Source organism: Lemur catta, chromosome 18 (genome assembly GCF_020740605.2).
Source record: "Lemur catta isolate mLemCat1 chromosome 18, mLemCat1.pri, whole genome shotgun sequence".
Taxonomy (NCBI): domain Eukaryota; kingdom Metazoa; phylum Chordata; class Mammalia; order Primates; family Lemuridae; genus Lemur; species Lemur catta.
The window spans coordinates 43,132,847-43,149,000 of NC_059145.1; the positions used below are offsets into that span (position 1 = coordinate 43,132,847).

General features: G+C 47.8%; 2 protein-coding genes and 1 non-coding gene across 6 annotated transcripts in view; 2 read left to right on the plus strand and 1 right to left on the minus strand.

Moving 5' to 3' along the window:
- The window catches only part of LIMD1 (LIM domain containing 1), a 67,011-nt gene extending 59,010 nt beyond the window's left edge, over nt 1-8,001 (plus strand). For 3 of the 4 annotated variants that reach the window (XM_045529809.1, XM_045529810.1, XM_045529812.1), the window contains 4 exons: nt 1,351-1,481; nt 2,455-2,506; nt 3,014-3,082; nt 4,304-8,001. In XM_045529809.1, coding sequence (XP_045385765.1) covers nt 1,351-1,481; nt 2,455-2,506; nt 3,014-3,082; nt 4,304-4,441 — 390 coding nt within the window. In that variant the 3' untranslated portion in view covers nt 4,442-8,001. Of the gene's footprint in view, nt 1-1,350; nt 1,482-2,454; nt 2,507-3,013; nt 3,083-3,309 lie in introns of all 4 variants that reach the window. The other variant, XM_045529811.1, reaches the window with a different exon arrangement.
- Nucleotides 8,002-13,209: 5,208 nt separating this feature from the next.
- Nucleotides 13,210-13,282, minus strand: TRNAR-ACG. Its single transcript has one exon. It is a non-coding gene; the product is annotated as a tRNA-Arg (tRNA).
- A 221-nt stretch (nt 13,283-13,503) lies between these two features.
- SACM1L (SAC1 like phosphatidylinositide phosphatase) overlaps nt 13,504-16,154 on the plus strand; it is a 61,505-nt gene continuing 58,854 nt past the window's right edge. The window contains exon 1 of the mRNA XM_045529814.1: nt 13,504-13,731. Coding sequence (XP_045385770.1) covers nt 13,700-13,731 — 32 coding nt within the window. The 5' untranslated portion in view covers nt 13,504-13,699. The remainder of the gene's footprint in view (nt 13,732-16,154) is intronic.

A 16,154-nucleotide genomic window follows, 5' to 3' on the forward strand; every position in this document is an offset into this window, starting at 1 on the left:
GCTTTTGGAGGAAAACTGGAATGGCACAGTTCCCTCATCTTGCCTCCCTGGTCGGGCAGTGTGTGGCGTGGAGTTACTGCCTGAGGCTTCCTGTGGAAAGAGCTGGAACACAGCAAATCTTTCTCACAGTGTACTGGCAAGGCTTTCCTGAATTCCAGGTCCCCTTCCTTCAGCCTGTGTGGAGGCTCTCTCTGTGGCCCCCACTGCCCGATGCTGAGAACTGTTCTGTACATTCTCTGCAGACAGGTGTTACGGTGCCAACTTGCTTGTGGTGATTCTGTAGTTCAGTTGTTTGTGCTAAGTTTGACAGCACAGGTAATTGCAGAAATATATCTCCTATTGAGTCAGCAAAAATGCTTTCAACTGTAAATTATAGAAAAACCCAGACTCATTTTAGCTTTAATCAGTGATTCTTAAACTTTAGCATGCATTTGAATCACCTTATTAAAACACCAACTGCTAGGCCTTCCTCACAAAATTTCTGATTCAGGAAGTCTGGGATGGGGTCCAAGAATGTGCATTTTTAACAACTCCCCGGGTGGCACTAATGCCACAGGTCCAGGGACCACACTTTGAGAACCACTGACTTAACAGGAACAGTATTTGATCGCACCTAACAAGGTTTGGAGGTAGGCAGTTAATGCGGTCATTCACTGACGTCACCAAGGACGTTCTTTCTGTCCCTTCTCTTTCCTACCCTCCTTGTCTTTGCTCAGTCCTGGTTTCAGGATGGCTCTAGCGGTCCCAGGTGTCACAACCAGATCAATTGACACTGAGAGGAAGAAGGTTTGTGGGGCTTTCCTTCATTGTGTTTAAAAACAACAAGAGGCTTTGCTTGTTAGACTTGGATCTGAGATAACTGGGTTGAGTTAGGACCTCTAGATTATCAGGCTCAAGTCAAACCTGTATAAAGGGGCACCCAAGAGACAGAGGTTAAGAGGTTTCCTCGAGCTCCGCCACTTTCATGTGGAATTTCTTTTGATGTTTTCATGCACTTGCTGCTTCCTAAATCTGGGGTGGATCCTTCTGTGGCTCTGCTTTGCATCATTTCCAGCTTTTCCACAGTGGGTTTTGGCCCTGGGATTGTCCCAGCCCTACCCTAGCGTCTCTCCCTGCTCTGGGTTAGGGGTTGGGAAGCAGCCCTCTTAACTTCCTCCCAGCTCAAGGACCCTGTGAGAGGTCACAGGAGAAGGATTCTACTTGATCTCCTCCTGTTTATACGTCTCAGTAGCTCAGCCTCTCCCACCCCCATCACCTCTTGATCTTTGTCCAGGAGAAACTTGGAGATTAGTGTGCTCTGTGTTGTGTGACTGTGTGTGATCCCTCTGCCTGATATATTCTCTCCTCCAGATCTTGCAGGCCCTGGGCAAGTCCTACCACCCCGGCTGTTTCCGCTGTGTCATCTGTAACGAGTGTTTGGATGGGGTGCCCTTCACCGTGGACTCAGAGAACAAGATCTACTGTGTCCGAGACTACCACAAGTAAGGAAGACAGGAGCAGACAGGACCCGCACGTGTGAGCCACACTCATCTCAGAGAGCGAAAGATGGAAACCCACTGAGCTGTGTCTGCTAGCTGCTATGCCGTTAGTCCACAGTCAGTAAGGGCTTGGCGGTTTTGAGGGGTGCAGCAGGGGCCTCTGGAGGCCAGTTGGTACCAGGGAACCGATTAAAAAATCATGCTTAGTGAAGAAAGCAGAACAACAATACTGTAATGAGATTCCTGGCTAGGCCTCATGAGGAACCCGCCACACCCCGTGGCTCCAGCTTTACCTGACTTCACAAGGCACCAGTGCAGTGTTGGTTACTACCACTCTCAGTTTGCCGGGGCTTGCAGTAGGCACCGTGAGGCAAGTAAACAAACGGGTCAGTCACTATCCCCAGGAGTGTGAGAGGCAGCTAGTGTCCTGGTTGCAGCTGGGGAGCGATCGTAAGGCATACTGCACACAGCAAGCCAGGCTCCACCTTTGCATGAGGGTGGAGAGCCATAGGCAGGGGGTGGCTGGGGAGGAAGGCTCCACGCAGGCTGTGGGTGCAAGTCTTTTTTAAATTTTTTTTCTTTAGACAGAGTCTTGCTCTGTTGCCTTGGCTAGAGTGCCGTGGCCTCAGCCTAGCTCACAGCAACCTCGAACTTCTGGGCTTAAGCAGTCCTCCTGTCTCAGCCTCTCGAGTAGCTGGGACTACAGGCATGCGCCACCATGCCCGGCTAATTTTTTTTCTTTCTATTTTTAGTTGACTGGCTAATTTCTTTCTAGTTTTAGAAGAGACAGTGTCTTGCTCTTGCTGAGGCTGGTCTCGAACTCCTGGCCTCAAGTGATACTCCCGCCTCGGCCTCCCAGAGTGCTGGGATTACAGGCGTGAGCCACCGCACCCGGCCTGTGTTCAAGTCTTGATCTGGGCTTTGCTCCCAGAAACAACACAATGTGCCTCTCACTGCTGCTTTGTTTCGCCCCCAGGGTGTTGGCCCCCAAGTGTGCGGCCTGTGGGCTTCCCATCCTTCCACCAGAGGTAAGATGCTTTGTCAGGTGTGCTCCTAGGGTCTTCTAAGACAAGATCCTGTTCTTACATCTTAAAATATCCTTCTGAAATCTCACCTCTGAGATGAACTGTGTCCTCACCCTTCTCGCTGGCTGGCTTCCCCGCCCAAGGCCCTTCGCGTGTCCGTTTGTGTACTCAGGTCGAGCTCTCTTACTTGATACTAACTCTTCGATTAGCAGGTGAGCAGAAAAGCTTGTCTTTTATTTATTTTTTAAAAACAAATGTCCACGTCAGTCTGTCTTTCAGTGTTGACTCTGACATTCCAGAAGGCAGGACTCCTGTCCCTCCCATTTCCCTTCTTATCAGCTAAATCTGCTCTTTTTCTGACAAGTGTCAGTATTCACTACTGATTTATACTCTTCTCCCGAGGCTGCCTACTTGTTACCCCAGAATCCTCTTCCTTCCCCGCCCCACACACGTGGAGCCCGGTGGGCCCCCAACTGGCCTCTGCCACGTGTTGCTTTTCTTTGGTCCCAGGGCTCAGACGAGACCATCCGTGTGGTGTCCATGGACAGAGACTACCACGTGGAGTGTTACCACTGCGAGGTAGGCCCCTCCCTGCCCAGCCCCCAGGGCCGTGAGACGTTCATGAGAAAAGCGTCCTGGGTTGACTGGGGCATGACATGGTCAAGGAGATCCTGGCCAGGGTCTGCCCTCCAGAGCTGATGGAGGCAATGGGGCTAAGGCCGACTTGTGGGGGTTGGGGGGAGGAGGCACATGCCTGGGGTTTTATAAAGGTCTTCACTATTTTCTGCACATTCTGAACTGTCAAGTCCTGCAGCTGTCGCAGCTACTCTCCCTGAAGCTGTGGAGCCAGGTGGGTCGTGTGGAGCATGGGTTTCGGGTCCTGTCTGGGGACCAGATCGTCACTCAAGGTGTGATTTGGGGAAGAGACTCCCTCCCCTCCAGCTTGCAGGCTGCCCTTCCTCAGCCGAGCCCTGGAAATCTTGAAGAAGCCCCTCTTGGAAACAGGCGTGTCAGCTGAGTGGTGTGAAGGCGGGTAGAGGCCCACCTGCCCCTTCTCTGCCCTGTGTCCCAGGTTGAAGGAGCCACTGGTTCTCTGTGACTGTCAGGAAAGCCAGGGGTCACCTCTCACCAGCCCTTGTGAAGCGTGACCATGGAATTTCAGCCACAATTAAGTGGATTCACTCGTGGGAGGAGATTAGATTCATTTGGTGACCTTATGAGTGAGAACAGGGAGTGGGGGTGACATACACATTGGTCCTGTTGCTAGAGAAATGGGTGGGAATCATTACCAGTGGTACCCCAGGAGAAAAAGGGGAAGATGCTTGCTCAACAGTTCTGTCCACACATTCCAGACCAGCACTGTCCAATGGAAATAGGAGAGCCACAAGTTCAAGTTATATGTATCATTTTAAGTTTTCTAGTGGCCACATTAAAAAAGTTAAACAGGTGGGATTAATTATTTTATTCAATCCAATATATATAAAATGTTATTTCAGCATGTAATCAACAACAAAAATTACCCATGAGATATTTTCACGTCGTCTTTTTGTCCTAAGTCTTGGAAGTCTGGTGTGCATTTATACTGACTGCACATCTTAGTTAAGTACGCACAGTGAGCGCGGTGTGGTCAGTAGCTCCCGTGTTGGACAGGCCTGGGCAGGAGCTGTGTGTTTCTGCACGGCATGTCCTGCCTGTACGGGGACACACAGCTCCCCCTGCTGATGGTGAGGGTGGTGGCCTCCATGGCGGTCTTGGATTCTGTTTCGTTTTGCTTCCACTGGACATTTCTGCCTCCCCCAGGACTGTGGGCTGGAGCTCAACGATGAAGACGGTCACCGCTGCTACCCCCTGGAGGACCACCTGTTCTGTCACTCCTGCCATGTCAAGAGACTGGAGAAAGGCCCCTCATCCGCAGCCCTTCACCAGCACCACTTCTAGCCGGAGCCACCTGCAGACCTCACGGCAGGGGGATGAGGAGCCAGGACTGCACCCATTACTTCCAGCGGCCCCTGGGTGGGATTGGGGTAGGGGAAGAGGGGGGCAGGTGGCTGAGGTCCCAGGTATATGCGTGGAGTGCCTTTCCATTAACCAGGGAGGTAGACACTACCTGCCTGGTAAGTATATCTTCCGAGTGCTTTTTTCCGTTGCCACACCTTCCTCAGTTACTCAGGAAGACGCTCCAGCATGTAACGTGAGCTCCGGCATGTGACTTGGGGTCCCGTCAGTGTAACCTAAGGAACTCTCCCCAGAGGGAGAGGTTTGCATTGAGCTTGTTTCACAGTGTCCCCTGGAGAGACAGCTCAGCTGCCAGTACATTTAACCCTTTTTCCTCCTTCAAGAAAATACCTGTCCCCAAACACCCCAGCTTCTTCCACACACACCCACCATGGCATGATTTAAGGCTTCTTTCCACCCCAGAGCTTCAGTTCTTCTGTAGAATGGCTACAAACGTAATTGCATCTTGGAAGAAGGAAGCTCTAACATGTGCTTTGTATCCTAAGAAGAATTTGCTTAGAAAGCCAGAGCCAAGATTTGAAAGAAGTGAGGCAGGGTTTCCTGCTTATATGCTGACAGCGTTCTGTGTGCCCCTGCAAATCCTCACTCCCGTAAAGGTAGCCAGGGCCCCGACAGAGATTCGCCCTGTTTGAGTAAAGCATGCCCTGGGAGAAGAGCTTGGTGCAGGCACCAGGACTCTTTTGCCCACCTATTTGCGCTGTATTTTTCTGGAGCTCTCAAGAGTCTGTGACTTTGGAGCTGCACAAGCCAAGTCTCACGAACCCATGTGGAGACATCTCTTGTGCCTGTTTTAGATTATTTAACGGTGGGCTTTTTCGAAGTCCTGCCCACATGCTAAGAGAGAGAGCTCCTTATAAACAAGGAGAGTTTGTGTGTGTGTGAGATCTTTAAGCCAGCATGGGAGGGAGTGCCTCGGGATAAGTTATTATATTCATTTCATAGGTTTCTCTCTTGCCCAGTTCTTGGCACAGGTATTGTGTTTGAAGAAATCAGTATAAGGTACACTGCTTTTGTCTGTTTTTTTGTTTTGTTTTTCAGTTGTTTCCCTCCACTTTCAATCTTCCACACACAAAAAATACCTCACAGATAGAGCTTCACCAAATCACAGATTAAGGAGGAATTCAGCTATCACACTGGACTCAGATCTCTTCTTTGGTGTGTTACAAATTGCTGGCTTCACACAGGCCAGACTCCAGCTGGTCTGGGCAGTGTGATCTTAACTACTGCCTTATGCATTTCAGCATGCTGGCTCCTTGGGGGCAGGGAGGGCTAAGGGAGGCCAGACGCCGGCAAGGTTCCAAGACCACCTCTGCACTGAAGAGGCAACATTTGCCCTGCAAGTCACACTCCTGAGGCTGGAGGTCAGGACTCCTGGGTATTTCAATTAGAAGAAGCTGCAAAAACAAAGATGGCTGCCATTTGCTTTCTCAGCTTGTGGGGAGGGCCTCATGGCCTGGTCACAGGAGGGCGAGGCCATCTCACCGCTGGGGCCATGGTGGCTGTCATGTGCACTCTGCCTCCTCACCTTACACTTGGAGGGAGAGACTGGGTGCCGGGGGCCACAGAGGGTGGTCAGCAGAGCCCATTGCACGTGTAAACTCAGGCTTTCCGCTAGGCCCTGCTCTACTTCTAAGCCATGTTTTGACTTATTTGGTAGTCATTGCCTGTAAGAAAGAAGCACAGACTTGGCACCATGGAATGTCTTTGCCATTTTTATGAAATTCATTTTTGGAATCCTTTGGCCAAATGTCAATTCAGCCGGGCCATGCGCCTTCATTGGTTCCTTTTCACAGGCTGAACCTCCTGAAAACCCGTGAACGCTGGGGCTGGGGAATTGAACTGAGGTTGGGCCCCTCTCCTCCCCTCCAGTCATCCAGCTCAGCTTTGGCAAGGCCTGGGGGTAAACACTGGCAGCCAGTATGTCTTAACCTGTCTCTGCCAACCTAGGAATGCTGGCCTTGCTGACACACTTTTGCCCTACTTTTAAGTCGGGCAGAGTGAAGAACATTGCATTGGAACCATGGCCAGAAATAGCAGGGATTTGTTTGCAAATTTGGGTAATTAGTTAAAAATCTGTGATTAATTTTTTTAAATGAGATTTTTGAGTGGCCTTGATTGAGGTGATTCAGATATGTCTGCAAATATGGCATTTTATATGTTGAAAAGGAAAAATAAGGGGGTTTTTCAGACATCCTAGAAATCCCAGCAGCAGACTTCTCTGGTTGTCTGTCCCCTGGAGAGGGCGCCAGGTAGGAATCTCAAATCAGTTTTGTTTCTCTCCGCCTCAGGCCCTGCCACAAAAGCCATGTAGAGATGTTTGCCTACCTGGTATTTTAAATGTCCTGTAAATTATTAGCCAGATAGAACTGTAATGGGGTTGTATTCATGGGCACCTAGAAGGAAAACACAAGGACTTGGTCGACTAGGATGAATATGTTTATTTTAAAAGTTAGAGCAAATAGCCCTTCCTGAGTTTTCTGGACAATTCTTGGACTTTTGGTAAAATAAGTAGGATAATAGCCTGATTCCAGACCCTAAAGCCAGCCTCTGTCCTTCTCCCTTGCCTCATTTAGGTGGTGGTTGTTATTCACCATCTCCTGTTTTGTCTTTTTTTTTTCCTTCCCCCTAGCTTGGGACATTCAAAAACTGCCTGGGTGGTCTGCGAAAAGCCAGTAACCCAGTTGATCTGCTATAGATAAGGATTCTTCCTGTCACTCACTCATGTTACTCCCCCGTCTTTCACTGGTAGAGTGATTTGTTCATCTCCTGCCACAGAAGGGCATCTAGTCCTACCTGGGCCATTGCCTGCATATGCTGCGGGACGGGAGTGCCCATTTCTCCACGGTTAGTGCTCTGGTGACAGCCCCTTTCAGCTGAGTCCTCTGAGCTCTTGCCATTGAGTCCTGGGCGGCTAATGGAATAATCAGGGAGTTCTGATCACCTGCAAGCACCGCCATTGCCTTGTTTCCTTGGACTTGAGTCACACTTACAAAATGAAAAACAGAAATATTAGGACTTGAGAGAATTATTTGGAATTCACACTCCTTTGCGGTCCTTTAAAGGCTGTTGTGTGCCATTCCCACGCGTGTGAAAGTGAGGCCGTAACAACTGCCAGCCCCCTCGCAGAGAACGTGCGTGAGACTTGACCACAAACCATTGTTGCTTGACGCACTTGTTAAAACTGTCTGCCAGGAAACCTGATTTTTTTCTTGTGCTCTTTGCGTCAAGAATCAGTTCTAATTTCCCAGTTACTCTTTGAAGTAACTTTTTAAAGTAACAGAAAAAAAATGAGTAAGATATATTAGCTATCTCTTGTTCTGAGCCAAAACTGGACAGATGTGGGAAATCTTCATACCGTATATGAAAATTTCACTGTACAGGGAAATTTTCCCCTGTATATCTTCTTTTACTATAAAATTATTCAAAGTATTGTAACAATAAAACTGCATCAATTTGTAGACTATTAAAGTGCCCTCCAACATAATGATGTTTACTGGGTCTTTTGTGTGTGTGGAGTGATTCACAAACAGTGATTTTTGCTACCTGGATTTTGTCATCTTTTAGAGCTCTGGATTTTTAAAGTAGCACATGGGTATCAAACCTGTCAAGGGTCTGAGATTTTGCCCTACTTGTAGGCTAATAAGTTAGCATGCCATGGTTCTGTGGTTTCTGGCAGAAGTTATGAGACTCATAGGTCAGAGACAAAGGACAGTTTATTACAACAATAGCAGTGGCCAGATTATCAGCACTTGCACTGGTTCCCTGAGCCACAGTTCCTACAGGGCCCCAGGAAGAGGGCCAAGTGATACCTGCACACCCAGTGGGCTTTGTTACAAGAGGAACCCCGTGCCTAGGGAACCCTTGTCTTTTACAATAGGCAGTAAGCCTGCCTGACTTTTGCTCCAGAGAGAGACATTCTGTCATCCAGGACTGTTCACTATATAAATGTCCCTGAAAAGATAGTCTGGAACCTGGCAGTGGGTGCCTATGCTCACAAGATGTAGGAAGATGTGAGAGGCTTTGGAGACTTGTATCCCAAGAAACAGCAGTTTCTTTAACTGGGCCTTTAACATTGAGGCTTGCAAGGCTCTGCTACAGTGGTAATTTTGTCTCTTTCCTTTTTTGTGTGTGTGCACTGTTTTTTCCTTTGGCGGTTATGACCAAAGAATCCCAGAGGTGATTGAGCATTTAGGTTTGAGGCAGCCACATGCAGGGAAGCAGGACTTGCAAAGTGATGGGGCCAAGTGTGTGATTAGAATCCTTGGTTTGTTTTAGGCTTGAGTTTAGTTCTTGGGGCAGCCACGTTGATGTGCCAAGGACATAGGAAAGCTGGGAATGAGGATACTGATCATAGTGGTGCCATACACGAAAATAAAACATCTTTTTTTAAGTGACAAGAGAGCAGCTAGTCTGGTTTACCAACATGGGCTGCTGTTTTCCTATGACTTGATGCTACCAGGGATAAAAATGTAGTAGTCTGGGACTGCGGTGTGCTTGTAACCCATCTTTTTGGGGAAAAAATTGAAAAGCCCTGATGTGGAGTGTTCACTAATTTCTGTGATGTGAATCCTTTCACCATGGCCAGTTTCCGGCTATCAACGTCCCAGCACTCAGAGTTGGGAGAGGAGGGCACAGTCCAGAGCGAGTGAGCCAGCCTCGGGCATTTGGGCCATGTGGGGCTGAAGCAGCAGGGAAGTCTGGTCTGGTTCCCATGACAAGTGGTCGCGACGTAATAGCTGACGTTTATTGCGTGCTCACCACGTAGCAGGTGTTATTCCAAGGGCCCTGTTTTCTTTATCATCCTTCATTCTATAGACAACCGAGACACAGAAGAGTGAAGTAACCCTCCCAACAGTAAGTACGCAGGAAATAGTAGAGGCAGGATTCCCCAGGCGGTCTCATCTGGAGGTTGTTGTCTTAACCACTCAACCACTGGCTGCTGGGGGGCAGTAACTTGTCCCTCAGTGTCAGTATACTTAATTATTAAAGTTACACAGTCAAAAAATCTTCCTGAGGCTGTGAAGAGATTATTGCTGCTCTCTGTTGGAGTCCGTATTGGTTTCCTATTTCTGCTGTAACAAATTATCACAACCTCAGTGGCTTAAAACAACAGCTTTATTTTACAGTTCTGGAGAAATGGGTCTTCTTGGCTAAAGTCAAGATTGTCAGCAGAGCCACATTCCTTCCAGAGGCACTAGAGGGACATCTATTCCTTGCCCCTTTTCAGCTTCTAGAGGCTGCCCACATTCCTTGGCTTGCGGCTGTATTATTCTCATTCTGTTACCTGTTGTCACACCACCTCTCTCTGACCCTGCTGCCGCCTCTTTTTTTTTTTTTTTTTAAATTATTTTTTTTTGGAGGCACGGTCTTGCTCTGTCACCCAGGCTGGAGTGCAGTGGCATCATCATAGCTCACTGCAACTTCAAACTCCTGGGCTCAAGTGATGTTGCCTTGGCCTCCAAAAATGTTGGGATTACAGGTGTGAGCCACTGTACTCAGCTCTGCCTCCTCCTCATAAGAGCCCTTGTGATTACATTGGGCCCATTCAGATAATCCAGAGTAATCTCCCCATCTCATGATCTTTAATCACATCTGCAAAGCTGCTTTGCAGATATTCGCAGGTTCTGGGAATTGGTACATGGACATCTTTGGAGGGGAGGAACATTATTCAGTTTACTACAGACTCCAACAAACGTTTTTGAGTGGAAATGAAAGAATATCCCCGGGTTATTTGGTACCTTTTCTTCAAGCATTGCTAAAAGTGGGGTCTGCATTTTCCCTGGATTAAAAACAAACGCTCACACACAAATGTGACTGGGATCTTGGTCTCTCAGTATAAAAAAATCATAACCCTGGGGGAGAAAAGCCAGAGGAGGTCTGGTCAGGAGAAGCTCTCAGGTATGTGACAGCCCCAGATCAGGTGTGTAAGGCAGCCTGAGGCACTGCCACCACTTGGTTATACACATCTCTCCAACTCTTAGGATTCCTCAGGGACAGGGTGGTGGCCCTGAGCTGAGCCATTGGGCTTGGCCCACAGCAGGCCTGGTAGAATAGAAAGTGAGGGAACACACCCATTTTGGAGCCTTGGCGAGAAGGCAGACTCCACAACAGACAAGGTCTATAAGATCAAAGGTCTGTAAGTGGGAGCTGGGCATAAAAGTAGGCTATAGGCATCACTTGGATGGTGCCAACAAGCTCCATCTGCAGCTTGGACTGTCTCCATGGGAAGGCCCTTGGGAGATTTTGTAAAAAATATTTGTATTTATGTAACAATTTCACTCCAGGAAAAACTTGGCCAAAGATGTCAATTTATATTACCCATCCTTGGCTGATTTTTTAATCCTGAACATTGCTTTCCTTAGAATCAGATTTTGACTGGTCTTTAAAAACCCCAGAAGAATGCCTGTTTCTGCCTGGATTACTTTTTGTTTTTCAGCCTCACTGAATGTTCACAAAGGGCCTTGGTTTATAGTCTCCAACTGGTGAAGAAAGGTCAAATTTTTCGTTTTAGTGCCTTCTACATGATAACATGTTCAGAGAGCTGGGCGGGAGCTCTCTGCAAGGCCGTGGCTGTTCAGCTGGAAGCATTCTTTTCCTAAAGCCTTACGTGAGACAGGCTGCCACTTAAACCCCCCACTTTATTAAAGGAGAGGAAATGTCCAAGAGCCCAAAGTTGGTGAGTAGGAGCATCAGCTGGACTAGAAACGAGGTCTTCTCATTGCTAATTAGCAGGGGAGGGGGAGTTAGTAGCCCATTAATTCATCCATCAAGTGATTGGTCAATGGACAGTGTCTGATGACTCATACATTCCCCGGGTTCAAGTCCCATCCATGCCCAGATGAGGAACTGACCCTGAGCCCACTCATGTGGTGCCCTCTGGGGAACAGTGAGCCCATGGGGCAGCATGGTTTTGGGGTCAAGAGCCCAGACTCAGATTCTAACTCAGGCTTCTCCACTTAATTGCTCAATGACCTGAAGCAAATTTAGTTCCCTCATCTGTCAAAATGGGGATAACAACTGAACTTACCTTATGGGATTGTTGTAAGGATTGACTGAATTCATCCAAATAAAAGGCTTAGAGCAGTGCCTGGCAGGATGTAATTGCTCAATGCGTGTGACATGTTTTAAGATTTAATGGATCTTTAGGTAATGGTGATCAACAAAATAAATGACAAATGGATTAAAGGAAATGGAAAAAACAATATAAACACAAACAATTTGAAAGAAAGCACCTGTGTAAAAGAAGAAACCATAAACCATTAAATTTGAATATATAAAAGTGAAAATTACTCTAAGTTAAAAAATAAGCTTGAAAAAAGAATTGCAATGTGTCTGATAGCCAAAGAGTTAATAATATCCTTAATATATTAAATTTGTAAGAGAATTGAATGTCAAGAGAAAATATATACATCACATAAATGTAAAAGAAGTTTCATTTTTTAATTATAAAAATTGCAAAGAAATTATAATATCTGGTGTTGGCTGGCATGCACAGAAACAGATTCTGTTGATGGAAATAGGTATTGGTTTAATTTTTTGGAGGGCAATTTGAAAATATGGAACACAAGTCTTAAAAATGTCCAAGAAATGAACCTTAAAGATGCCCAGCTAGTCATTCCACATCTAGACATTTGTAAGACATAGAAATAATTCAACACAGCATCATTTAAAAAAGTGTTAAACTGGCAACAACCCAAATTCCCAGCATAAGGGTTATGCTTAAAATATCCCTGATGCAGGATCTTCAAAGAATGTTTAAGAACCATAAATCTCAGACAAAAAGGTAAGGGGACACAGAGAACATAAACCTATTTCCTATACAACCCCAATTTGGAAAAATGCATGTGTAGGTATATCCATATTAAAAAGCCTGGAAGAAAAAAGTCTATGAGGAAAAAATTATTTCAACAGTAATGATCTCAGGGTGAGATTATTTTTATTTCGAATAAGTTTCTGTATTTTACAAATTTTCCATAATTTACTCAGGGAGAAAGGGCGTTATGCTGGAGAAATAAACTGATCGATTGAGTGACTGGTTAAAGGACAGTGTCCAGTGACTCACAATCGTCAGGTTCGAGTCCCCTCTTTAGGCCGCAGGCGTTTCGGGCCTTCTCAGGTGTCCAAGCCAGGCACCTGTACCACGAGTAATACGCGAGATTACCCGAGCTCTTCTTACTGTAAAAACACCCATGTTTTAAGATTTCCCGATTGGAATCTGGGGGCCAGGCTGGCTTTGGAGCCGAGCCCCAGGTCTGCGGACCTACGACCGCTTCTCCGCGGAGGGTCAGACCCAGAGCCCACCCCATTTTGGTAAACTGGGACAGGTCGCCTGTCAGGTCACCGCGGGCGGCTCTGATCCACGGGGAAAAGGCCAGAGCTGCTGCCTTAAATGCGCCTTTGCGTCGTCGGGCAGCAGCCACAGCACACTGCCCGCTCCAAACTGCCACCTCTCCAGGCGTGTTTTTCTCAATGTACCGCATTTACAGAAACGATGCGTGCATGATTAAGAGTAGGCGCTCTGCAACTTCCAAACCACCTCAGACAACTCCGTGTTCCAAACATAAATTGGAAGATGACACTTTGGGCAAAGTAGCATTAAAACTCAAGACAGTTAACCTTCATATTCTAGCCATAAATATTTCCAAGGAGGACTTGTCCCACCAAGCCGGAATGCGGCAAAAGACACGCCTCGAGCCAGCCAGGAGTCGAACCTAGAATCTTCTGATCCGTAGTCAGACGCGTTATCCATTGCGCCACTGGCCCCGTGCTAGCGAAGCACTCCCTGCGACGGGTGATCACCCCTTCCGCAGTTTCAACAGGCTTCCTGCCACCACCGCCACCCTTCTGCCCCTGCAGCCGGCGCCGCGGCGCCAGCCCACAGCCGCGCCTGCCCCCGAGCCCCGCCTCCCCGCGGACGCGCCCCACCAATCCGCAGCCGGGACCTCGCCGCGCTCGCCGCCGCGCCCCGGCCCGCCGCGTCGGACGGCGCCTCTCGCGGGCCCTAGCTCGCGAAGTAGTTTGTCCTCCGCCGCCTCCCGTTGGCTCCCGCGGGGCGGGGAAAGGGGTGGGACGGGGCTGGGCGCCGCGGCCGCCGCTCCAGGGTGACCGGTAGCGCAGCAGCCGAGGTGGCGGCGCGGGGCGGGGCGGGCAGAGAGAGGAGGAAGGAGGCGGTGGTGCAGGATGGCGGCGACGACCTACGAGCGGCTGAAGCTGTGAGTCCCGCGGGACGGAGGCGGTTGACAGAAAAAGGGCCCGCGGGCAGCAGGCGGGGCGGCAGGTGCGGGCACCAGCCTCGGAAGGGCTCCGGGCCCCGCGAGAGGCTCGCGCTACGGGTCCTGCTCGCCGGGCGCGGCCCCTGCCAGGCCCCGTGCGCACGGCCGCCGGCTCCGCCCGCCCTGCTCGGCCTCGGCGCCGCGGCGGGAGAGCCAAGCTGCAGACTGGCTGCCTGCGAGCCGGGGTCGGCGTTACGGCGGGGCCCTTCCGGGCACGCTGGGCCCCTCTTTCTATGGAGAGGTGGCGGCTAAATTCACCCGTGTGGCTTAGCAGAGAAAAAGAATTTTTTCTTATCTCGTGGACCCCATAGCAGCACTTTAGAGTTAACACACAGCTCAGCAAACCTTTCTGTTGGTTACACCGTATGGGGGCACTGAAGCCTGCCTGACCGGTCTCGAGGGTGCAGAAAAAATTTCAAGTGCAGTCAGTACTCTTGAGGTCCTGAAGGAATTCACTCTGGTTTAAGTTTTATACAGCTCCAGCATAAAGCTGGTTCTTCAGTCTGTGTGTTGACAGCCAGAGGCTAATCTTGAGAATTTGGGACTGCATATTGACTTTTCTGTAAATCCAAGTTCTTGAGGCTTTGAGAGAGAGAGGCTCTGGTTGTTGGAGTTGTGAAATAGGTGTTTGTAAGGGCTTTGGCTTGTCTTGGATAAATAGCATGTATTTATTTCCCTTAGTATTACCACGATCATCTACACTTTTCTTGTCTGAGTAATTTTGTTTTATTTGCTTTGTGTTTAATGCTTTATCTCTAGGCTGTTTGAAAAAATGGTGACATAATTTGGGAGTACCTTTGGTAGAAGCAGCAAAAGTAATTCTTTGAGGAGCTTATCCATCCCTATATATTAATAAGTTAAGATATGTTGGTACTTAGGCATAGGTATCACATTTCTTTGGCAGGGAAATGAGGACATAAAAATGTGGTTTGGGTACTTCCTATGCTTCCCAGAACATCAAGCTCACTAATAACTTTCTGAAAGGTTCATTGTAAAGTTAGGGGTGTAAAATTGAGAGAGAGGTCATCTTCTCCACATCATATATTTTGTAGAAAAGATGATTATTTTTTCCACCTTCTTTGCCCCTTCTATTTATGGTAATTGTCTTTGAAAATCCCAGCTGCACACATCCCTCCACATTTTCCTCTCCAACTTTGCTTATTCTCTCCCAGTTTCCCTTTGCAAGATGGTCATCTTGTTGGTGAAAGCGTTGAAGGAAGTGTCTTTGACTAGGTTTCTGGCCGGGCCACCTTCACAAGTGCTCTGCTGGCTAATTAGGTTATTGTTGTCTAGGCACTGAAGGGTTTAATGTGATCCTACACCAGGTCTCAAATGTGTTTGAGCAATACGGAGCCTTGGCTTGATGCAGCTCAGCATTAGGTTACAGGATGCAGCTGAATTTTCCTGTGGCAAAGATTGAAAAGGATGGAGAACTTGAGAATTATGATGATTGTTTCTGAGCTGCTAAGGCACTAAATTTAACCTGTCCAGACCTCAAAACAAACCAAAAACCCTCTTTATCCATAAAAGAGAAAGGAAATTTGGCTCTTAAGTGATGAGAATGATGCTTTTTTATTGATTTTTGTGAGAAGTGGAAACTATAAATTTGGGTGGAAAAATAAATCTGGGTGAGCTATGATGACGCCACTGTATTCTACCTGGGGTGACAGAGCGAGACTGTCTCAAAGAAAAAAGTAAATCCAGGGTTATATGAAAGTCATTCTCTAATTTTTCAGTCCTTAACTTATTTTTCCCCTGAAAAGTTTTGAGGGCTTCTGTACATGTGAATATACAAGTTTTTTGCAACTTTGTTTTCCTTTACTAAGGGGTTTAGTATTTGAGATTTTTATTTTATTTTATTATTTTTAAAAGGATTATTCTGAGTTTTGTGGTTTTTTTCTTTTCCTTTTTTTTTTTTTTTTGAGACAGAGTCTCACTCTGTTGCCCGGGCTAGAGTGCCATGGTGTCAGCCTAGCTCACAGCAACCTCAAACTCCTGGGCTCAAGCAATCCTCCTGCCTCAGCCTCTGGAGTAGCTGGGACTACAGGCATGTGCCACCATGCCTGGCTAATTTTTTCTATATATTTTTAGCTGTCCATATAATTTCTTTCTATTTTTAGTAGAGATGGGGTCTCACTCTTGCTCAGGCTGGTCTTGAAGTTCTGACCTCAAGATATCCTCCCGCCTCGACCTCCCAGAGTGGTAGGATTACAGGAGTGAGCCACCACACCAGCCTTGAGTTGGAATCTCTGTGTTTATTCCTTCTTTTGGCCTTTCCTGCTTTGAGGCCTGCTGTTGAAGGTTATTTTTGTTTTAAAAGAGACAGGGGTCTCTCTGTGTTGCCCAGGCTGGTTTTGAAAGCC